This window comes from Paroedura picta, chromosome 3, assembly GCF_049243985.1.
Source record: "Paroedura picta isolate Pp20150507F chromosome 3, Ppicta_v3.0, whole genome shotgun sequence".
Taxonomy (NCBI): domain Eukaryota; kingdom Metazoa; phylum Chordata; class Lepidosauria; order Squamata; family Gekkonidae; genus Paroedura; species Paroedura picta.
Window position 1 is genome coordinate 144,699,037 of NC_135371.1, and position 25,498 is coordinate 144,724,534.

Genomic DNA, 25,498 nt, shown 5'->3' on the forward strand with positions numbered 1-25,498 from the left:
TTTCACAAGGAACAAGGAAAGAACTATAGAATGCAGATTTGCTCTAGGGAAGAAGCAACAGTTCTCTGATGTATAGCTAAGTATTTTACATCAAAGAGATTCATGTAAATTGATCCACAGCACATTTTCTTATACAAAAATTCAGCACTGGATAAATTTAGCTGATGTCAAGGAAAATGACTCAGGAATGTTTGAGTCTACTATACTAAACTTTAGAAACTAATAGAAATTTCTTTAGTGACTAACTTTAGAAACTAAAACAGACTTCAATGATCTTGGAAGAGTGTAGCTCTACTTAGGACTGTGCAGTGTGAAACAATATGTACCAAAAATGTTGTGTACTTAATTTTTCTGTATTAAGAAAGATACCCTAAATTATCCAATGTTCTAGCAAGTAGCGTAGGCAATAGTAGAATTCACTACTTTATTTCTTTTATTTTAGGGCTTCCACCGAATAATGCCTGGAAAGCAGAATTTAATGCTGAAAGGAAAAAATAGCAGCATGAAATCAAATATGTAAGGTAAATTGCCGAAAAAGAGAGAATGTGTTCAGTATCCCAGCTTTATTAATAGAGCAATTAGTCAAATATCAAATGACTTTAAGAGCTTAAAAAAGAACTGCAAATACAAAAGCTGCTGTTCTATAAAACTATTCATATTATCTCTTTACAATTTTCCTTTAGCTGTCTGATGAGAATTGAATTATACTTTTGATAAGACTGCTGAACATGAGGAAGTGGGAATAAAGTGTCAAATTCTAATGTAAAACAATTTCCATTAGCTATAAACCAAAGAAGTGATAATCTGTGTTTCACATTGTACAAAGAAATTGTCATGTGGTTACTACCATCTTTACTTAAATGAGAGACCACATAAAATTATTTCTTGCTTTTGGATTTTTTCCCTGAACTTTTCCACTGCTTTGTGCTCAAGGGTCTATTTGAAGCCACACATTTCTAATTAAATACCCAAAAAGGCAAAATAGTGTGAGAGTGAAAGGAATGCTCAAGCCCCTTTACCTGATTATATCTCCTCACTCTTTCCCTACCCAACTCCTCCACCTCTTAGATCTCCCATCCCAAAATACAATCATCACAACCCTAAACTTCTGCCATATTGAATTACAAAACTTTTGCAAATATCCTCATCCTCAAAGCTACTTCTACCCAGATCACCCAGCAAGCTTCCATGGCAGAGTGGAGATTTGATACTGGGTTTCCCAGATCCCGGTTCAACCCTTTAGCCACTACACAAATTTAGCTTCCAATTCAAACAGCACGTATTGGGAAGAGGGGGAGTCTGAAGATAACTCAGGCCAAGATATTCCAAATACTTTCATTTTTGCCACCTTTTAAAAATCTCTTCTGCTTCTGTGAGGTCCCTACCATTTCGGTCCTTTATCATGCCCATCTTTGCATGAAACGTTCTCTTCATATCTCCAATTTTCTTGAAGCGATCTCTGGTCCTCCCTATTCTATTGTTTTCTTCTATTTGTTTGCACTGTTCATTTAAGAAGGCATTCTTATCTCTTCTAACTATTCTCTGGAATTCTGCCAGATGCTATTAGAGGTTTCCTTCACAGCAGGCCTAAAGGGAAGAGGAGGTGCAGAATCCTGAGCAAGAACCACAATTCTACCAAGAGGAAAAAGGCAGTCCAGTTTTAGCAGTCGTTACTGGGCAGATCCCTCAGACTGCAGGGCATGCTGGTTAACTGGTGAGTTGTCCTTGATCACAAGTTTCCTTTCATATGGTATGACGAGTTGCTTTGTGATAGACTTGATTCTTTTATTGTGTTGTGACAAGCCAGCCTCCAAGCAGTGGGAATTCCACAGAGGATAAACTGAGTTGTGGAGATGTGAGAGCTCAAACAGCCTAGCAGCCTGCCCTGTTTGCCCAGTTCAAACCCAGCTGAAGAGCAGTACCCTGACCTGGGTGTGCCTGCAGAAGTCTCAAGCTGACAGCTCCCCTGAGACAGCTGCAAGTTATTTCAGCCAGCACTTCTGAGGCAGCTGATGGTTAAAAGACACAGTGCACAGCTTTTGGCCCAATGTGGGTTGCTTCGAGGAGATACATCTTCTCAGGATAAGCCAGCAGGAGATATCTATTTAAGAGAAGCTAGGAGCCCAAGCTGGTATGGAAGCAGCTATGCATCCAGCTACATTGCTGTCACTCACCTGCCTGTTTCCTGCTTGTCTCCAGCTTTAAGCCTCCCTGAAACTCTGGACTATGTATGGGACTTTTGGGCTGGATTTGCCCGTGTTTGACTGGAACTTTCTGGCTTTGAATCAGTGTGCTGACCTACCAGGCAGCACCAACATGGCTGGGCAGTGGAGTTGGAGGAGAGAGCTTGCCAAAGTTCAGAGTCCAGAGTGGGAGGCTAGGAGCCAGGGAAGTCAGAGTTTGATACACAAACTGCAGGCAGAGTCGAAGGCAGGCAAGGCAGTTTAAAGAGCCAAAGGATAGTCGTGAGTCAAGCCGGGGTTGAGGAGCCAGAAAGGAACGTCAGACAAGTCGGGGTTGAAGAGCTGAGGGTCACAGGAATAGAACTTCGCTACACGGGAACAGGAGTCTCAGGAACTGGGCAGAGTAATGCACACATTGACCCCACAAAGAGCCTTGCCACAAGGTTCTACTGAAATAACCAGAAGCCAGGTGGGGCAACTCTCAGCCAGAGCACCTGCAGCTGCAGCTAACCCTCATCAGAGGAAGGTACTGCAGCTGGATCCTATCTAACTTGACAATGAGCTGCCAAGTGTGCTGATCTTCTGACAACTGTCAGGGTAGATCACCTCCTCCAACACTGTCGTTCAGGGCTTACAGGTGTCTTGGCCTGAGGCTGCCGGTGCTGCTCCTCCGGTGATTCTTCTGGACTGGTGAAGTAATGAACAAACTTAAGAAAGATTACCCCAGATTATTTAATAGTTTTAAGTACTACAAAAGCTTCAAAAAAGAAAAATAATACAACTTTGTGGAGCCAGAAAATATTGCAGAGCCAATGAGCAACCAGATGCAAGTCCAGCAAAATCCTAATTAAAAGTAGAACATAATGTACTGCTCATTAATGAATGAATTGAAGACATTCTTTTTGAATCCAACTTCTTTATTTATCTTTGCTCCATTTGCACCTGTAGGTCAGAATTTCCTCTGAACTAAATATAAAAAACAAAACACTTTGGGAGATTTGTACCACGCTAATCTTTTTTTTTAAAAAAGCAAGCACTCCAGTTTATTTCAGATTCACAAAGGAACTGCAACTGTTTCACCTAAATCAGATTTTCTATGAGCTAAACATCCTTCCTACACTTCGATGTGATTGCGAAACTACTTTGAACTCTATTTCCAAATATATTTCTCTGTAATCCATGACAAAATATAATGTGATTTACTATATCTCTACATGACAGCCCAACAGCTGACAGAACTTAGTAGTTTAATGTAAGGCGGGGGGGGGGGACCCTTCTGGCATCAAAATATACAAACCATAATTGAGGCACTGTAGTATCATATTACAATGATGCATATGCTGACAGATCGTAAAGACTTCAAAACAATTATAATTCTTTCTCACCCATTTAATGAAGGTGGTTTTTATACCCTGACATGTTCTGCAGCTGCAAGTCATTTGGGAATACTTTGTGTTTTTTCCACATTCAAAACTGTATAGGGCTCAAGGCAGCAAATTACCCACTCCTGGTTAACCAACAATTCCCACTCTCCTAAAATCTTTTACATTTCTCAAGTAACTTTAAAAGAAAAAGAAAATACTTTATACATGTTCCCAACACTAAGATGGGCTCACTTCAGTCTAGCATAGCTTTAAAACAAAAAACAGAATTCCCTTGGTTCAGCATGTATCCTATATACTCGTGTATAAGCCTGGTTTTTCAGCACCTTTTTTCACACTGAAAAGCCCTCCTTGGTTTATACATGGGTATATGTGGTAATTGAAATAAAAGCCTGCTCCACCCAGCCAATCATTGCTCTGGCACCTTGTAGGACATCAACAGTTTGACTGAAGGACTCTGATATTTTTATTCCTTTTGTCTTCACTTCTTCCTCTTCTTAATCACTTCTTCCAAACTATTCTTTTGGTTTCTGTTGGTGAAAAGCAGGGTACAAAAACCAGCAACTATTCATCCTCTTGATTTTTCTGTATTTGTTTGGGAGGGAGAGGCTGGATCAAATTGTGGTAAAATTAGGTGCCTTGGCTTATATGTGGGTCAGCTTATATGCGAGTATATAAGTACTTTAAATTTACAAAGCAAGAGTCAATATTCAGGACTTGTTCGCAGCAGAGAGAAAATTAATTTGAATTATGTGATTTTAAGTATGCACTATAGCTTAATAAATGCCTTGTTGGCGGGATCATATTAGGGTCCAATTTGTCTAGCATTGTTTTGAAAAGATCTCCATAACGTCATTGGGTGGTCCATTAGAAACTGACCAACCAGCACATCAACATAATCTACACTCCCTAGTTCTAAACTCAAATATATGCACCTTCCATACCGCTGGAGTAGATTCTGTTGGATGACAGATCTCATAATGTTGAAAAACAGAGCTGGTGGAGGCAATCCAATAAAAGAAGACAAAACAAGATGGACACTCTTTGAAATGACCAAAATTTCAAGGAATGCCATTAAAAACTAATTGGTTGATTTTAGTTTAAGATTATATAGGTTTTTTAGAACAGGGGTCTTCAACCCCCGGTCCACGGCCCGGTACCGGGCCGCTAAGGCCATGGCACCGGGCAGCCAGCGGCCGTGTCTGCCTTTCCCCCCCGCAGTGAGGGGGGAAGAGGCAGGCGCGGCCGCTGGCACGCCAGCGACGCAAACGCGCACGTGCGGAGCCGCCGCACATGCGTGTTTGCGCCCCCTGCTGGCGAAAACGTGCACGTGCAGCTGTTCTGCGCATGCGCATTAGCGCCACCTAGTGGCAAAAACGTGCATGTGCAGCAACTGCGTGTGCGCGTTTACATGCAGCTGCTGTGGCCGGGCTGCCGGCTCTCTCCCACCCTCGGAGGCGGTCCCCGACTACAAGAAGGTTGGGGACCGCTATTTTAGAGCATATACTAGAAGCATGGAAAGTGAGAGGTATACCATTGTTCGATACTGTTCAAACAATGGCATACAGTTCAAACAATGGCAGAAAGTTTTATCTAAATCTATTTATCTAAATCTGGATGGCAAGGGGAAAACCCCAAGAGTAAAATTTAAGCTATTACAAGATGTGAAGGAAAGAGGTGGATCATATTTTGGGGCCTGTTGTCTGTTTTTGGATGAAAATGTTGGTTGTCAATGCCTCATTAACACTCGAGGGACAAGTCAAAAGGGTAGTTAGCCAGGCATTTTTCCATCTTCGCCAGGCTTGGCTACTAGCGTCCTACCTGTCCTCTGAACACCGAGCCACAGTGACCCATGCGACGGTCACCTCCAGAATAGATTTCTGTAACTCGCTGTATGCTGGGCTACCCCTGGGCTTGCTCTGGAAATTGCAGCTGGTGCAAAATGCAGTTGCTAGGATTCTCACAGGTACACCGTGGAGGGCTCACATCTAGCCTGTGCTGAGGCAGCTGCATTGGTTGCCAGTTTTTCTCCGGACCAGGCTCAAGGTTTTGGTTTTGACCTTTAAGACCATATGTGATCTGGGCCCAGCATATTTGAGGGGCAGCCTTTTACCCTATGCCCCCCACAAGGCTCTACGTTCTGCGTGAACTAATTTATTGGTCATTCCCGGCCCCAGGGAGGCTTGCCTGGCCTCAACTAGGGCCAGGGCCTTTTCAGCCCTGGCCCTGACTGGTGGAATGAGCTCCTGGAGGAGCTGTGGGCCCTGCAGGAGCTTTCAGCAATCCACAGAGCTTGCAAAATGGCACTCTTCTGCCAGATCTATAGTTGAGGCCAGGCAGCAAGGAAGATCATGCCCCCCCCTTGGAGTGGCGGTAGCAAATTTTATCTGCACCCTCTGTGCACCTTTCCCCTCTGGAAATAGTATTGTGAGGTCTTTTGGCCGGGATGAGTTTTTTGCGCCGCAGCATCTTTTTTTAATGGGGTATTTGTTCTATTGTTGATTTTATATTTGTTTTAAGGGATTGTATTGGCTTTTTTATATGAATGTCGTAATCTGCCTTGAGCCATCAGGGGAGGCGGGCAAGAAATTTAATAATAATAATAATATATATATATATATAGTTTAAAAGTTATTTTATTAAACATGCCATCTTGATAATATGGAATAAATATTAACTTAGATTATGATCTGGTTGACAGATTGTATCCAGAGGGTACTTGTTAATGGTTCAGCATCCTCTTGGAAAAGAGTGACAAGTGCAGTACCCCAAGGATCTGTCCTGCGGCTTGTGTTGTTAAACATATTTATAAATGATTTGGATGAGGGGTACTTATTAAATTTGGATAGCAAACACAACCGAATACAGAATTAGAATACAGGATGATCTTGATATGCTCAAGATTTGAATGTCCTGCATAGTGCAGGGGGTTGGACTAGATGACCCATGAGGTCCCTTCCAACTCTATTCTATGATTCTATGTCTGAAAACATCTTTATGGATTTCAACAGAAAAAAGTGTTCTACAGGCAAGAAATGATATTTAAAGACAAATGGTTAACATACTGCAATATATTTTATTTTATTTATTTATTTATTTATCATACTTATATACCGCCCTCCCCGGAGGCTCAGGGCGGTTTACATCATAACAGAGAACAATACATAAAACAGTCTGTAACATGTATAACTGATAACTAATAATTGTAACCAAAATAACAGCACAATATAACGGTATAACAATATAGTACTACAAACAGGTCCAGGGCTTATTGATGGGATTCTGAGGGGGGTGGTTTATTTATTGAATTCTGAGGGGGGGTGGGGGGGAGCAGGGGCCCTTGGTCGCTGTTGATTACGTCTGGTCTCAGCCAAATGCCTGGTGGAGGAGCTCCTTTTTGCAGGCCCTGCGGAACTGTTTAAGCTCCGTCAGGGCCCTGATCTCCTCTGGGAGCTCGTTCCACCAGGTAGGGGCCAGAACAGAGAATGCTCTGGCCCTGGTCGAGACCAGACGGACTTCTTTAGGGCCAGGGATCCTTAGCTGGTTGGTGGTAGTAGAGCGCAGAGCTCTTTTGGGGGCATAGGCGGGGAGGCGGTCCCTCAGGTACTTTTCCCAAGGGTATTGGGGAATGTTGACTAACATTCGAGCCAATGGCATATTGATAATATTAAAATGCTAATATAAGGAAATGCTGTAGCATTTTCCCACACTAATGCTTCACTACTGTCACAACAATCTTATATTGGAGGACTCAACCACTGATGAAGATAGTGAAAACGGAAATTATCCAAAAACCGTTCTGGTTGATTCTTCATGTATATAAAAATTGTATTAAAATTGAATATATATATTATAAGATGAATATTACCTTGGATAGGTTCCTTGTTTTTCTGTTGCTAATCCCATTTTAGACAATGGAATCCAGCTGCACATGAATGAATATATAACCAACAAGAAAATTGGATGTACACAGTTGAAGTCTTTCCCCTTATGCACTTATTTTATAGTTTTACCTATGGCATCCTGCATTCTTTAGAATAATTTTTACCAATGCTGGTTTTATTTATTTATTTATTTAGATTTATTAACCGTGTCTTCTGGACCAAGTCGGCTCCTGACTGTTTACATAAAACCTCATAAAACAATAAAATACAGTAATCCTGTCTATTCCCCCTACCTTACCAGTCCAGACCCAGTACATAACCACCTGCCACCCTCGGGAGAGGCCCCCTGCCTACATGGTCTGGCATATGCAGGGTCTAGGGTCTGCTAGCAGAGGGATCTTGCTTAGCCTGGACTCAATATGCGGAAGAGTCTTGCAGGCCCTGCGGAATCATGATAGCTCTGTCAGGGCCCCCAGTTCTCCTGGTAGTTCATTCCACAAGGTCGGGGCCAGGACTGAGAAGGCCAGGCATGCTTTCCAGGGAGCGAAGAGCCATTCTTGTCACAGGAGGATTTTTAGGATATAATGCAAAATGCCTATAAGACAATGATGTCTGAGCTCAGAACACCTTGAAAGGGTCTAAAAAAAGTATTCACCATATTTGTCTAAATAAAATTATCTGAAGCCTCTATTACAGGTAGAATAGTAAACTAGGCAAACAACCCAACAAGAGCAGTCAACAAAAGTTCACCTTTACATGAATATCAGCAATATGCAGGGGAAAAGAGAACAATTTCTTCAACTTATTTGTAAAAAGTACAGAAACTATTTGTAAGAGATATGCAAACTAGGGCTTAGTATATTGCCTTTGTTAAAACAAATCTGAATCTGGATTGTCTATTCTTTAAGGAGTGGCATTATGGGGAGTGGCTTAAAATTTCTGTAGCAGCAAAGGGGGAGTCAAGGCAACAATGATGATGAGACCCAAATCAGAAGAAGTCAGGTGACTCAGGAGGAACCAGGATTGTCCAGCAGTGTAGAGGAGAGTAAGGAACTGAATGTTTCTACCCAAAAGTTCAACATCATACTTAAAAAAAAAACATCACCATTACACTTTTAACAATTACACCAGTACCATTATGATTAAGGATGTGCAATCCCCCCCCCCCAATATTTTCAGTTTGGATCTATAGGACCTGATAAAATGTGGGGATTCTTAAAAACAAACAAACAAAAAAACTGTATCCCAATACCAATAAAGTATTCAAATCTGTGATTTTTTTAAAAATCAATTTTTTTACAGATTCTATAGAACTGAAAAATATCAACGGGGGGGGGGGACAAGGAGCATCAAAGCCACAAAAAAACAAAACAAAACAAAACTGAGAGGTGGCTCAGCAGGGACTCTTTTGGGTTGTCCCTTTAAACTGGACTGGCCCAAAGAGCTCACAAGAAGCTGATCCTGCTCACCAATCAACCAATCTTGCGGCAAAAGTTCTCCCAGCAGGCTCGGCTGGTGCTTTGCTGGGTAGCCTCATTTAAACTGAATTGTCCAACAAGGAGCTGATCCTGTGGGCTGAACTTTGCTTGCAGGCTCTGCTGGGCAGCCCAGTTTAAACTGGACTGCCCAACAGAGCTCACCAAGCAACAAACCTGTGGGGAAAGTTCTTCCTGAAGACTGGGCTCTGGCTCTGCCAGGCAGTTCAGTTTAAACACCCTTAATTACAGTCAGCAGACAGCGTATTTGTTGTATGTGATTAGAAAGATAGCAAATTATAATTCCGTCCCACTTTTACTAATACCCATAATGTGCTTTATTAAAAACCCTCTTAATTTTCAGTTGACAGGAGTTTTTAGCAGGGCATTTTTTAAAGAAACAAGTTAAATATCTAAAAAGTTAGAAATATATGTAGCAATGAAAATCGAATGTTGAGACAAGCCTTTTCTTTTGCTATACTTTAAATATTTAAAAGATCAAAGAAAATAATTCCGTTTCAGATTCAACTTTTAAACAAAAATGACACTGTCTTCATGAGTTAATATTAATCCTTTAATTATAAACGTCAAAGCTTTAAATACGTTCTGTGACCTTGGCTGGAAATAATTATGCCAAGTGCAGCTTTCTTTAAATTAAAAAAAAATGTTGATCACAGCCATTTAATGGTTTCAGTCTGGCAGATTTCCAACGTAATCTTTAGAATTGTGTTTAAAATTATAGACCAAAAACCTGATGCAGGTAAACTAAATGTCAGTTTCACAAAGACTACAACCGCTATATTTGGTTGCTGCAATTCATCCCATAATAAATTAAAAATTGTGCTATAATATGCACTAAAATAGTTAAACACCTGAGTGTTGACTATAGCAAGTATTGCTAAGTTTTAAAGTCATTTAAACACATCCTTTTAAATGAACAGCACTATCAAGTAACCATCTGAGGATTTTGCCACCATAGGAAACAAAACATCTATCTATATTTATATATTTTTAAAAAATTGTTCTTCAAATGAACTCAGGGAAACATACCTAATTTCTCTCATATGTTAATCTCACAATAGCCATGTGAAGTATGTTAAACTGATATGCTCACTCTATCACAAAGCTTATTGGGTGACCATAGGCCACTCAAACAGGCTTTTCTGGTCTCAGACTAACTGCTATGCAATACTGGTTGTCATTAATAAGCAAGTATTAAAATCATCATGTTATACTTCACTTCCTTTGCAGAGATGAACTATCTCAACTGATGTAGAAAAGAGACTGTGGGCTTTCTCTGGCATGAAACTAAGAATGAACCTCCTGACGCAGGGAAGTAAATATCAGAAAGTAAATTAGTATTTCTTGTTTTGTGTTGTCTGGTGCTGTACTGAATAGAAATTGCACTTTACCCTTTTCTAAATGCTCAAAATAAATGTAGAATGCCTTGTTTGTTTGCACACCTTACCCTAAAAACCCACCAGGTTAAACGATTCTGAACCCTAACAGATGGCATACAAGGTAAAGGTATCCCCCTGTGCAAGCACCGAGTCATGTCTGACCCTTGGGGTGATGCCCTCTAGCGTTTTCTTTCCTCCCTCACACTGTTTCTCATTACAGTGTGGCCTTGCCAGTGCCTTCCCCAGTCATTACCGTTTTACCCCCCCCAGCAAGCTGGGTACTCATTTTACGGACATTGGAAGGGTGGAAGGCTGAGTCAACCTTGAGCCGGCTGCTGGGATCGAACTCCCAGCCGCATGGTCACAGCATGTCGGCTGCCTTACCACCCTGTGCCACAAGAGGCTCTACACAAGAGGCATACAAGGTAAGGAAATGCATATTCATATCTATACAGCCATAGCTCCAGGTTTCACGCTGGGGAAACATCTTGGCCAAGATTCCTTTGGTGTTTCCCCAATCACATAATATGCCTACTGTTCACTGCAATCATTACCTGCTTGCTTGTTCTTTCCTTTTGAGATGGATTGAAAAAGTGACCAAGCAAGCAGATAGACATGGATTCCCTTCATTGTCAGCTCACTCTTCGCTTATAATGGGTCAGAGAAAAAGTCAACATTTTTTTTTGGGCAAATGGCTGCTGCTGCTTTTTCTTTTCACCATCATCAGTTGCAACAGGATAGTGGAAAACAGACTGGATCCAAACCCCACCAACACCCATAGGAAAAAGGCAAGTGAATGAGCAGTTGCTGGTTGCTGGTTCTTCTCTCCTCATTGCCATGAACTCACTAATCCACTCTTCCCTGTTTGGCCAAAGGGAGACTGTAGGAGACGAGGTGGCAGTCATGAAAAAATTATTTATTGTATAATATTCAATACATGAGACTACAGTCCACGAGGTAAATTTTGACAATCTGAACAAAGTTCAGTATCTCTTTTATGACTAGTTTGGCATGATGGTTAGGAGTGCATACTTCTAATCTGTCAGGTTTGATTCCATGCTCTCCCACATGCAACCATCTGGGTGACCTTGGGCTCGCCACAGCACTGATAAAGCTGTTCTGACCAAGCAGTAATATCAGGGCTCTCTCAAGCCTCACCTACCTTGCAGGGTGTCTGTTGTGAGGAGAGGAAAGGGAAGGCGATTGTAAGCTGCTTTGAGACTTCTGGTAGAGAAAAGCGGCATATAAGAACAACTCTTCTCCTCCTCCTCCTCCCATTCCGAAGTAATGAAGGGAAACCAGACTTGTGCAAACTTATCTTGCACATCATTCTCTATCCCAGAACTTCCTACAGGAAGACATTTTCCCGATTAGCATAGTTTTATCTATCTGTTGGATTTTTAGGCTGCCCCTCTCCAACAATGATCTCAGGGCAGCTAATATTATTAAAATTCAAGACAAATTTTCCTAAAGTGTATTAAACCAGTTACAAATTACTTTAAAAATTCTTAAAAAGGTGAGACAGATTGCTCCATCACAGAAGCTAACTATGAACCTGGGGTCAAGAAGATCCAAATTAAAATTATAGTCCACAAAATTCAGATGTAAAGGGTAAGGTGCAGGAAGGGGGGCCCATTTAATTATATTACCAAATGCTGTCATTGGCCTTAACCATATGCTTGATGGAAGATCACTGTTTTGCAGGCCCTTTGGAATTTTGACAGCTCCGAAAGGGCCTGGATCTCTGTGGGCAGCTCATTCCTTGGCTGGAGCCAAGGCCTAGAAAGCCCTGGCTCTGACTGAAATCAACCTCACTTCTTTGGGGCAGGTTGGCATTAGCTGAGTGGAAAATATACTTTCCTTAGCCATTTCTCAATATCTAGTGCTTTCCCCTGTCTCTATGTCAGAGCTATTAACATTCTGATTGTGAATAAATTTCCTATTAACAAGTTCTTGTTAACTGAGATCCCTCTGGGCTTAATATTTTAAAAAGCTATACTAGGATCTTTTTGTACTTCTATACACAGAATTCATCTCAATGACTTAAACACCATATTCCAAAAGACATTTATAATCCAGCACTGCCATCAGATATGACTAATTAAGCCCATATGTCTTTTACATCTCCAACATATGATGTTATTTTTCTTAACCTGTCTAGTGTTAATATATCACCAGTACATTAGTTTAATAACATTTTTCCTTCCTTATTGCTACATTCACTGCAACATTCCTTATACTTTTATGGAGATTATTCCACTGATTATCAGATATATCAGGTCTTTCCCCCACCTCTCCCTGTATACAATCACTTTCTGTTCTGCTTCCACCTGTATGTTGTAAATTGTTACTATTGGGTGAATCTATCTATTTGGGTACAATAGAGAATTCTTCTCCCTGCAAAAATTGCCATTAATCCTGTTTATCAGTTTTACACTTGTGGTAAACAACTGACATTTGGCCCCTTTACTGTGGTTTCGTCAGCTATTAGACTGGGATAACTTGTACGTTGCACTCCCTCACAACTTCAGAAATATATACATATGTACATAGAAAGTATGTACAGTATGTTTGGGTACACTGTCAATAGGATTTTTATACCCCTCCATGTATTTTATACACAATCAGTGTCAAACTGATTATTTTCTACATTCGCAAACAGAATTATTGTTGGTTTATATATCTTTCTGCAATCTTTTCAGAGAAGAACAGTTGGTTTTTATACCCCGCTTTTCACTGCCCAAAGGAATCTCAAAATGGCTTAAAATTGCCTTCTCCACCTTTCCCCACAACAGATACCCTGTGAGATTGGTGGGGCTGAGAGAGCTCTGAGAAAAAATGGCTCTGTGAGAACAGTTTCTAATAGGACTCTAACAAGCCCAAGGTCACACAGCTGACAGCATGTGGAGGAGCGGGAAATCACACTCAGCTCACCAGATCAGAAGCCACTGTTCTTAACCACTACACTAAGCTGGCTGTCTTGGGGGAGGTAGTTCCCACTCTGCCTTCTGGTTGGTTAGTCGGCTGAGCCAATACAGCTTCATACATGGATCCTCTACTATATGGTCTATTTCCAGGCATCCCAAATGATGTTCCTCCAAGCTCATGCAGAAGTCATGATTATTATGCAGAGATTGTTTTCATGTTCATTTGAGGTAGAAAGTCAAGCCTGACAAAGTGACCTCATATTATTTTTTCCTCTGACAAACATCCTGTCCATCCGTATATCCAGAGTCATGTCCAAGTAATCTGTCTCAGCTATGCAGGGCTCAGCTCAGATAAATCACAACATCACAGTCCCTCAAGCACTTGAAACATAGAATCATAGAATCATAGAGTTGGAAGGGGCCATACAGGCCATCTAGTCCAACCCCCTGCTCAACACAGGATCAGCCCTAAGCATCCTAAAGCATCAAAGAAAAGTGTGTATTCAACCTTAGTTTGAAGACTGCCAGTGAGGGGGAGCTCACCACCTCCTTAGGCAGCCTATTTCACTGCTGAACTACTCTGACGGTAAAAAATTTTTTCCTGATATCTAGTCTATATCTTTGTACTTGTAGTTTAAACCCATTACTGCGCGTCCTTTCCTCTGCAGCCAACAGGAACAACATCCTGCCCTCCTCCAAGTGACAACCTTTCAAATACTTAAAGAGAGCTATCATGTCCCCTCTCAACCTCCTTTTCTCCAGGCTGAACATTCTGAAATCCCTCAACCTATCTTCATAGGGCTTGGTCCCTTGGCCCCAGATCATCCTCGTTGCTCTCCTCTGTATTCTTTCAAGTTTATCTACGTCCTTCTTGAAGTGAGGCCTCCAGAACTGCACACAGTACTCCAGGTGTGGTCTGACCAATGCCGTATACAATGGGACTATGACATCTTGTGATTTTGATGTGATGCCCTTGTTGATACAGCCCAAAATGGCATTTGCCTTTTTTACCACTGCATCACACTGCCTGCTCATGTTTAGTTTACAATCCACAAGTACCCCAAGGTCTCGTTCACACACAGTGTTACCTAGAAGCGTATCCCCCATCTAGTAGACATGCTTTTCATTTTTCTGACCCAGATGCAGAACTTTACACTTATCTTTATTAAATTGCATCTTGTTCTCATTTGTCCATTTTTCCATTGTGTTCAGATCTCGTTGAACTCTGTCTCTATCTTCCAGAGTATTTGCCACTCCTCCCAATTTGGTGTCATCTACAAACTTGATGAGTAGTCCCTCTACCCCCTCATCTAGATCATTAATAAATATGTTAAAAAGTAGCGGACCGAGCACCAAGCCCTGAGGTATCCCGCTACTTACCTCCCTCCAATTTGATGAAACACCATTGACAACAACTCTTTGAGTGCGGTTCTCTAACCAATTCCCTATCCACCTAACTATCTGAAAATCCAGATTGCAGTCCTTCAATTTATCCATCAGAACACCCAGACACCCTTGTCCAGACACCCTTCCTTCTTTGCTGTAGGCATGGTGAAATTACTGGGATATCAAGACATTAGGAGAATATAGCTGCCCTCTTTGTCTAATGCAGTGTCAACAGAATACCAGACCTTTGATAAATATCCTTGTTCCCTGGGTAGGGGAAAATGCTTTGGTGTAAAGTACTTAGCCATAAGCATGGAAGATTTGTTCTGGAAACTTTGTTTCCTGAGGAAGAAGGATGTTGACTAGGTGAGCCCTGACAAATCCTTGGAGCTTATAAAAAAGATAGAATCTGCATAGGAGGAACAAGTATCCACTGTTTTTACCAAGTGAATTCCAGTTTAGCCTGTTTGCTGCTAGGAAGAGGTGCTGTTCAAGAAGTTCCTCTGGGCTGGAAAAATGTTTTTAAAGAAATAATAAAATGATCCTGAAATAAAAGAGTACCACTTGTGGGAGAAGATTAGATAAGAGTCATCTTCAGAATATCTGTGTCCTATGTGTATGTATTAGTAATGTTCTCATCCTACATGAAACCTTTATAAGCCTTTAAAATATAGACAGTGAGGTACATGGTTCCAGGGATGGCATAGGCATTTGCAAACATGCACCTACAACAACTACTATATATACTAGCGTATATGCCGAGTTTTTCAGCCCTTTTTTTTTTTAAGTCTCCCTTGGCTTATATGTGGGTTTTAAAAGAAAGCTGCCAGACTAGACATGAGGGTGGGGGTGGGAGACAAGTATACTTAACTGAAGAAGCAGAGGCAGGAAGAGACGCAGCAAGCCTGGGAGGGATAGTGGGAGGGGAGTGAAGAGCAGTCTCTGCCTCCCTCCCTCACTGCCTTAACAAGGCTAGCAGGAGGCTAGCACATGCTGCTGCTGCAGGAATCTCTGAAGCTTCTGTCTCAGAGGGAGAGCAGAGAGCAGAAGGAGGAAGCACCCCTAGAGGAAGGAATGGAAAATGGAGGGAACAGAATACCCGGCTAAGAAGAAAGGAATGGGATAAGAAGAAGGATTGGATATAAAAAGGCAACAGGAGTCAGAGGGAAAGAAAGAGGAGGAGGGGCAAGAGGGGGGTGGGAAGAAAAGGGGGAAAAAGATCCTGCCCAAAAGGGAAGGGAACGGGAGCGGAAGGGGAAAAGCCACCATCCAAAACCAACCATGCGAGTCAATAAGGTTTCCCAGCATTTTGTGGTGTCGGTTTATATGCGAGTATATACAGTACATACTTATCTGTGTTTACCATCCTTCTGAGAAAAAGAGTGTTTTCCCTCAGGTCAGCTTAAAGACATTTTGAAAACTGACTTTCCATCTTGCAGCTGGACAGAAGAAAACCACACACACGCATTGCGGAGAGCAATAGTCTACTCACTATGTTATCTCAACAATGTACACCTTCAATTTCACTTTTTGTTCCTGCCAACTTGCAACTTCTGCACACTTTATGTGCAGTAGCTGTGCTTCAAATTAAGAGCTTTATATTCATGGGACCAAAACTATGAACTCTCCCCTTAGAGATTCACCTGTCCCTTCTGTTACCATCTTCCTCCAGCAGGTGAAGACATTTTTATTTATTCTGGCATACTTTCAGTGATTCTTCCTTCCTGCCCAGTTTTAATGGTTGCTTTTATGTACTTGTATGTATATGTGTATTAAAGTTTGGGTTTAATCATTTTAATAATGTATTTTTGTTTCATTTTAATAATGATTGAAACTTGTTTTATTTCTCACATGTTGTTAGCCAAATTGGTGTCCCTCATGAAGACACAAAGATGGGCTGCACATTTTGCAAATAAATACATAAATAAAATTTTGACTTACCTTTTCCAAAGCCATCTCTGTTTCTGAAACACTAGTCTTTTTAAAATCTAACAGTGTCCTTTCTGAGTCAGCTCTCAGCTTGTTCATGGCAGTCTCATGGTCCCGAGAAATTCTCTGCTTTTCTTCTTCTCTAATCAGGCTAAGTTCAGCTAGTTGCTGTTTTCTCTGAGCATTCACCTGAATAAGCTCTTCTCTCAGTGTATGGATCTGGGCTTCCATATCGCAGATTATCTTCAAAACAAAAACAACAAGAATAAAGTTACTTTTTAGACTACAATTATCTACAATTAGATTATCAGGTAGAGTAGAAAGCAATTAAATTTATGGAACAAAACTTTTAAATTACTGGACAATGAGAACGTATTAAGGCCTCTGCTGTCAACATTTTTACAAATATGAGCTATGATGATATACAATACAAAAATATGAACCTGTCTTATTCAGAATCAGGCCATTGGTCTGTTCTCAGTAAACAAGGTTAGAATCATAGGATCAGAGCATTGGGAGGAGCCACATTAGTCATCTAGTCCAACCCCTGCTCAATGCGGTGTCAGCTTAAAGCTTCTCTGACAAGTATTAATAGAATTGCTGTTTGAAGACTGCCAGAGAACAAGAGCTCAAGACCTCCAGAGGTAGCAATTCCATGGCTGAACAATTCTGTATAAACATTTTTCCTACTATCAAGCCAGTATCTTTCCATACATAATTTAAACCTATTACTGTGCATCCCATCCTGTGCTACAAAGAAGAAAAGCTCCCTGCCCTCCTTTTTAAGCTCTGCAGGAATGCCAACAAGGAGGCATTGGGTCCTGCAGAACATTCAAGAATCCTTTAGGATTCATAAGTCTCCACAGGCAGGCCAAAATATGCCCCTTGCCCAACTGGGATGGGGTGGGATCCTGATCCAGGCCTTCAGGACATGGGGTTCTACCCCAGCACCGAAGATCAAGTCAAGGGTATGGCCGTCCTGGTGGGTGGGACTGGCAACAAATTGTGAGAACCCTAGTGTCTCCATATTCAACATTAGGTCTAAGCTAAGTTCCAGAGATGGCAAATCACATGAACATTGAAGTCCCCCAGTATGAGAAACCTGGGGAACGTCAACATCCGGGCAGCTACTTCCTCCATCTTCTTTTCACTATATTTCTACTTAAATACATTTCATGTATTATTTATCACATCATGTTTAATCACTATGGATTGTTTAAGATTTTTTCCAATCATTGTCTTATTACATTACTCACTCACTCACTCACTCACTCATTCAATCATTGTCTTATTACGTCACTCACTCACTCACTCATTCCCTCACAGGCCAGGATATAAAAATAAGACATAATAAAACAGTAAGATTTTAAAACATGTTGAGGGATGTAGAGTGGGGGGTATAAAATTATCCCCCCCTTATTAGATGTCTCCTTATACTGCTGATTGTACAGAGTTACTTTATGTAAAAGCCTTGAATCCCAGTGAGAACGGCAAATAAATTAAACATATATTTAATTTACAAAATTTATGCCACTCTGCTTTTCTGCCCTCATAAGGCCATGAAGGGAGCTTCTGCTCACCAGTAGCACTTCTGACTTCTCAGAATTAAGTTTATTAGCTTGCATTGACTCCAAAACTACCTCCAGTCACTGGTTAACAGTGTCCCTACAATCTGGGATCAGCGGGAAGAGCTGACTGGCATCTACATATTGGTGACAGCTCATCTAAAATTTTCAGATGAAATCACCAATCACCAATAATAATAATCTTGCCACATTTCATATAAAGAGAACAAGACAGAACCTTGTGGGACTGTGCAAGTCAAAAGCCAACATCCTGAGCAGCAGATCCCTAGCACTACCTTCCAAAATCTGTCTTTCAGATAGGGAAGGAACCATCACAAAATTGTGCCTTCCAATCCCATCCTGGAAATACTGATAGCATCACTGATAGCATTAAAACTTGTTGAGAGGTCCAGAATAATGAACAGTAGAAGTTGACTGTATATATAACAGATACCCCAGGTGTAGCCTTGCACACTTGTGAATGGCAATGAAAACATGATGGACTATCAGAAGGGCTCTGCCAATGAGCAAGTGATGAATAATGGAAGGAGTTTTCTTGGAAGGTCCTGGTTATCTTGGTCCTCCCTCCCAACAACTGGATATATATGAAAATATGGGATCAGACTATACCCACTCCCACAGTCACAGTGGGAATTGGTAGAGAGCAGCCATTATGTGTTTGTACAAAGCTGCAGTGGTTATACTTCCAAAGAATTAAGTCAAGTGGTATATCACACAAAAATTACAAATATATTTAATATATATGTTAGATGTCCATGGCGTTGATGGCTATTGAACTCCCAATATTGGCTATTGTTCAACAGATCCTCAAGAATATACCCTCAAATATGGTGTGATAAGTTCAATAGAATCTCAACAAGTGATCACACCTTCGATTTAGGGATGTTTAATATCACCACAACTCAATCAACTATGTCCAAATGGCTCTGAGGGATCATTAAAGCCGTTGGTGATATTATTATTGACAATATTGTGAATTGAAAAAGAACAATTTCAAGTCAAAATGTCTTCCTTTGTGAACTCTAAAATTCTTTTCTGATTCCTTTAAGAGTTCTACAATTCCTCTACAAGCAATAAATACATCTAATGTCTGTAAATAATTTGTATTTATTTGTAAGTATATTTACTAAGAATATTTATGACACCTTCTTGCTTTATTCTTGGGAAATTGGGGCAAATAACACTGAACAAATCTATCAATTTAAATACTTAGGTATTACTTTAACCTTTAACAAAACTTCTAACCATGATTTAGAAGCACTTAATGCCTCCTTTCTCAGATTGCTCTACTATGTATCTAGACACAAAGATATCACCTGCAAAGCAGTAAGATTCTGTGCTATTGCTTACCTAATAAGTCAGTAAAATGTGCCCTAAAACAGTGGTCCCCAACCTTTTTCCGGCTGGGGACCGGCGGGGCAACTGCCCCACCCGCGCAGCGCGCATCCGTGGACGCACAGCGCGCATGCGTGAAGCATGGCCGAAATCGCACATGCGCGGCACTTTCGCACATGCACAATGTGGCCCTGATTCCCTCTCCCCCCCTCCCGCAGTAAGAAGCTTCCCGGGCCACAAGCTTGCGGCCCGGGGAAGTTTTTTACTGCGGGGGGGGGCGGGGAGAGGGAACCGCGGCCCGGTGCCCTGGCCTTCACAGCCCGGCACCGAGCCGCGGACCGCAGGCTGGGGACCACTGCCCTAAAAGGATTTTTAAAATGATATATATTGTCATATTGACAATATTTAGTCTTAATTTTAAACTGATCAAGTTTTGAGTAAGTTTTTTACTTTATGCCGGTTTGTATTATGATTTTTTAAAATCATGGTAATAAAGATCTTTGATATGACCTTTGAACCGTAATGACGGTTCCACCCCCTCCAAGGCACAGAAACCATGAGAGAACACACTCATGCTTGAGAACAAGGAAAGGGGGCTGCTTCCATAGCCTGTGGCCCAATCCATTAAAGCAGGAGGCTGTGCACTCCTTCTGGAGCTCATGTGGACTCCTTAGAGAGCAGTTTCAATTCCCTTTAATTATTTCAAACATAAATACATTTTTACCAATTAGCCAATAGGTTGGATCCTTATACACACACAGGATTTCACCCACACCAGTCTGTCCTTCCCTAAGAAACAGACTAAATGATACAAGGTATGCTTATTACAAGAAACAGGCTTAACAATTGGGTAATCTAGACTCTCTCAGAGGTAGAGCTAAGCCACTCTTCCACACCACCAAACAGAGCTACCCTTCATTGTCTGCTCTTTTCCAGAGCCAGACCTCTGTTCTCCTCCTGAGGCAGAATTCAATTGAACTCCTGGTGTGTTTCTCTCTAACTTTCCATCCCCCTACTAAAAGGTGACAGGATACTACAGCAGCATTCCCATAGGCTCAAGTGAGTGGTTGCTTTCCCCTTCAGTGGACGGATATCCTCCTCCCTGTCACACTATCCATTACAGATCAAGTGAAAGCCTCAGGGTACCTCTAGAGATAAGAAAGGCCCTGGGAAAAGTGGAACACTCAGAATTGTTTTAAGACTTCAAAAACAAACAAACAAAAAACAGTATAAAAACTGAAAAATTTGAGGTGCCATGGAAAAAGTACTGTAAATATTTGAAATATGTTTTGCATTCAGATTTTGCTTCCCTGTAAGTTCTTGCTTCTTGGGTAGGGTTTTTCTGGTTTTAAATTAGATTTGCTCCCTCTAGTGTTCAATTTGGTGTTATACTGATTTATGTCCAGCATATCTTCCTGCAGATTTAAAATACAGGTTTTTAAACAAGACATAAACTGATATAAAACTGAACTTACTACTAGAGAGAGAAAAACACGTGTAGAACAGACCCATTCCCCCAAATAAACAGAAACTTGTGAATAAGGAAAATAATTGTAGAAAAATCCTATGAAACACTTAAGGGTTTTTAATTTTAATATGTGTGACATACCATTTTTCATGTCACACATTTTAAGTGAAGACATCAATTAATCTTTAACCGCTCCTGTGGAGCGGATAAAATAAAACAGTATGGGCCCCGAGGGCAGGCCCTGTCCGGGATGAGGAAGGGTGCCGATTGGCCCCTTCCCCCGGATTAACAATTGGAGGACTCAATTGGCGCGCGAAGTGCCTGCCGATTGGTCCCTTCGATTGTCAGTCTGGCACCAAGCGCCTCCCGATCCGCCCTCCTCCAACGGCGGCCGCGTTCGCCTGGCCGCCACCATTTGCTGCCTGACCGCCGACACGAGCAGTAGCCCACGGAGGAGAGACGTGGTGGTGCCAAGATGCAGTACCAACAGCCGGCCACGAGAGCCGCCGGCAACAGGCGGTGGCCGGCACCAAGACAACAGCAGCAGCCAACAGCCGCAGGCAAGAGGCGGCGGCAGCTGCCAGTGGCCACCGCTGCAAGTAGAAAGATGCGGCGCCCGCCAGCAGCAATGCCTGGGAACCGCCTGAACCCACTCTCTCCTGAGCCCGCCTCCGCTGCTCACACAGCCTGCCGCACACGCTTCGGCCTTGTCGACATCTGCTGCCTCGCCACTAGGAACACAGGTAGGCGGTGGCGCAGCCACAGGACAGCAGGCGGAAATGGTGGGGAAGCCTCCCAAGCTGGCACATGGCCAGCCTTGGCTGCGGGGGGGGGGGCTCTGCAAAGGCTGCTAGACGCCCTGGGAAGGGTCTTAGGGCCGCTAGCGCCCACTGTATTTACAGTACAGCGGGCTTTTTTTCTAGTATGGTATAAGTTGGATGATCATACATTATAAACATTTCTATGTTTTCAATGTTATAAATTTTAACTTGATAACAAAATATAATGGTAGCCCTACTGAAATTTATACTATTTCTGTAAAAATAATAAACTTTTTATATACTATGAAATCTGTATTTTCCTTGTTTTAACCCTTATTTTTTCCTGCCTCTCAGATGGCAAAAATGTAGGTATGACTGCTGTTTCTGAGGCACTGGATATACTTGCAGTTTTGCTCATTAAAAAACCCTAAAGCATCTTATTTTATCTTCCATAAACTTGCAAAATAATATAATTTTATACATTAACAGAGTTCTAGAAGATGCGTTTTATAATGTCAAAGCAGTAAAATAAGTTTAGGATTGATAGGAAAGTAAGAATTGAATATTTCTCAAGGTTATTTTACAATAAAATTTCCACTCCTACCCCCTTTGCTTTCCTCTTTGGCTCCAACGATTCTAGAAACTTTACATTTCAAAGTGCTTTTGTAGTCAGCTGTGTTGCTATAGAAACAGGTTGTTGTTGTTCTTACAAGTGTCTTCTACTATTTACATCCAGCTCATAAGTTAGCTATACTGCAGGATTCAGCTGATTTGGGCACACTGCTCCAGGCTACTGTAAATTCAAGGCTGGACTATTGCAACATGCCCATTTAGACCATTTATGCACTGGAGGTTTCATGCCAGAGTGCAGGCTGGAGTTTTAGTCGTAGCAGGTTGCCCTACCTCTTCCTGCATCCACACAGAGGAGCATTTGGCCCGGTGCTCCTCATCTGCCCCTGATTTTTGCTCCTGAATGAGAGCTGAGGCCGTGAAGTTCCCACTGCGTAAATGGTCATAGTGGCTATTTTAACTTAATAGATTAGCCTACCATGATAAAGCCTTCCTAAGTAGCTTATTTGTACCTGAGTTCAATTCATGAAGCTGGTTTTAACATTTAAAGGACTTCACAACCTGTGGCCTTTCTACCTTAGGGAAACTACTGAGCTACTTTGGTCATCATCCCAGGCTTTTTTACTGAAGCCTTACTGCAAAGCAATGAAATCTGCTTTAGCCTGGACCTGGGCATTTCTGTTGCTGATCTGATACTTTGCAATAAATTGTAAATGAGAAATATATAGTTCAGGAAATTCTGAAAAGAAAGCAAAATTAAATTCTTCAAAGCAAAACAACTTCCTGTCAGAGATAAAATTGCTAATACTCAAGGTAGTCTAGTGGTTTTGTTTATCATTATGTTGAGATCTTTGAGGTTGGCTCCTTTCTGTCTGTTTTCTGTGCTGTGTTTTCATAGAACAGAATAATACAGTCACAGAGTTGGAAGGGGCCATAGAGGCCATCTACTCCAACCTTCTGCTCAATGCAGGATCAAAGTATCCTCAACATCATCTAGTTGCAGCTTGAAGACTCTCAAAGAACCCCCTTACCAACTCTTTAGGCGACTGATTCCCCTACTGAACCATTAGGAAAAAACAATTGTTCCCAATATCCAGTGGGTAACCTTCGCTCCATAATTCAAACCCATTATCGTGACTTCTATCCTCTGCTATCCTCTACAGCTCTCTGCACTCTTTTAAGTGACAGCCTTTCAACTACTTTAAGAGAGAAATCATGTCCTCTCTCAACCTCCTCTTCTCAGCCTGAACATTCCCAAGTCCCTGAGCTTTTTATCAGAGGGCTTGATCTTTCTGAAATAAGGACTCCAAAACTGCACATAGCATTCTAGGTGTTGCCTGACCAATGCAGTGTAAGCAGGACTAAGATACTTTGCAATTTGGATTTTAATGCTTTGTTGATGCACCCAGGACCACATCAGTCTTTTTTGTTGCTGCATCACTCATATTTAGCTTACAGTCCGCTCATACCCCAGGTATGCGTACCCCCATCCAGCATCCATGTTTGTCATTTTTGTTAACCCAATTTGCAACTCTGCATTTATCCTTCCTGAATTGCATCTTGTTCTTATCTATTTTTCCAGTGTGTCCAGATCTGGAAAATTTTAATCTCCATTGAGTGTTCCAGGTTTTTACATGCAAACTGCTCTCAGTAGTCTTAAGAGAAATCAGGATAAAACTACCCTCTTTGCGTACACAGGCCCATACTCCAACTAGGCTCCCCGAAACATACTGTTGTTTTTTTGTCACTCCAAAGGCTATAAAATCTGCTGGGGTTTTTTTTATACCATTGTCCCTACTTTGTCGAATGGCCTCACTTTAAAAGTGAGGAATACTCTAAAGAGAAGGAATATAAGGCAATTCTTTTTCAGTAGGCATTTTGCTAATTTGTCACATTAGCACAGTTTTTCTACAAGTCTTATTGTACATACTAGTAATCAAGCCCGCTGTAAGCTAAATACAGCGGGCGCTAGACCAGGGAGCACCCGGCAGCCGCGCTCTGCGCGGCTGCCGGGGGTTCCCTTTGTGGGCGGTCTGACGCAGCGAGAGGCGCAAAGCGCCTCTCGCCATGTCAGGCCACCATCAAGGGAGCAACTGCGAGCCGCGCTCAGCAGGGTGGGAATCTTGTTACGGATTTGTTTTTAACCTACTTTTAACCTACTTTGCACAGACTGAGTTCAAAATGAAGGACAGAACCCTAATGTGATGGGATCGAACCCTAATTTGTTTCATGTTAGACAAAATCAAAGCACGTCAGGCCAAAGAACACTTAATGTATCAACAGTTTCATCATCATTAAAGCAAATGTTTAAGGAACATACAAAACAGGCATGAAAATTACAGATTTGGCTTAGAAAGATGTTTGCCACTTCTTAAGATTGTGGCTGCTATCATAAATCAGCTCTTCTATATAATAGTATAAAAAAGAATGCCTTTTTTCATAACATGGACTGTTTACGCACTGGGAACTTCACTGCCCCAGCTCCCATGCAGGAGCACAAATCAGGGGTGGATGAGGTGCACCAGGCCAAATGCTCCCCTGTGTGGGTGCAGGAAGAGGTGCGGCAACCTGCCACAACAAAAACTCCAGCCCGCAGTCTGGCATGAAACCTCCAGTGCATAAACAGTCATTGACTATAATTGTAAAAAGATGAAAGATAAGACATTACAAGTATAGTTGAATATATTTTGATTTTAAAAATTTACTTTATAAATCCAAGTGGCAGAAGAATAAATGCTTAGACATTTATACTTTTCCAGTATTTCCTGCTCCTTCACCTTTGCAAGTATCTCTGACAGATTCTATTTTTAAAAGAGTCTGCTAGAACTAAAGTGTTATGTTGCTAACTTGAATGTCCTTCATTCATTTAACACCATTAAGCTGCTTACAGATTTCAAGCCTCTTCTGTAAAACATACTAAATTCCGTAAAACATCTGAAATTCTGCATGTGCTAAAACCTGTTTAGCTTTTTGTTGTGAAGGGGCGGTTGCATCTTCAAACAAGCAAAACCTTGATATAGTTTTCTGCCTCAAGAAGTGTTTGGAATATTTGCTGAGGGACCAAGACACAGTTATCAAACTAGCAGTTTACAGTAGAGTCAATGTAATATTAAACTAGCTATTTTAAAGTAGCTCAGATGATTCAATTATATAATAACTAGTAATTTCTCCACTAATAATGATCCATCAAGAAATATCACAGCCCAGAAAAG

The 25,498-nt window shown here is 41.5% G+C and overlaps 1 protein-coding gene across 9 annotated transcripts in view; it reads right to left on the reverse strand.

Moving 5' to 3' along the window:
- Nucleotides 1-25,498, reverse strand: part of CEP112 (centrosomal protein 112) — a 336,652-nt gene that overhangs the window by 171,024 nt on the left and 140,130 nt on the right. For all 9 annotated transcript variants that reach the window (XR_013229509.1, XM_077328382.1, XM_077328385.1 and 6 more), the window contains one exon: nucleotides 16,579-16,809. Coding sequence is in view for 8 of the 9 variants with exons in the window: in XM_077328382.1 (XP_077184497.1) it covers nucleotides 16,579-16,809 (231 nt within the window). In the remaining variant the exon portion in view is untranslated. The remainder of the gene's footprint in view (nucleotides 1-16,578; nucleotides 16,810-25,498) is intronic.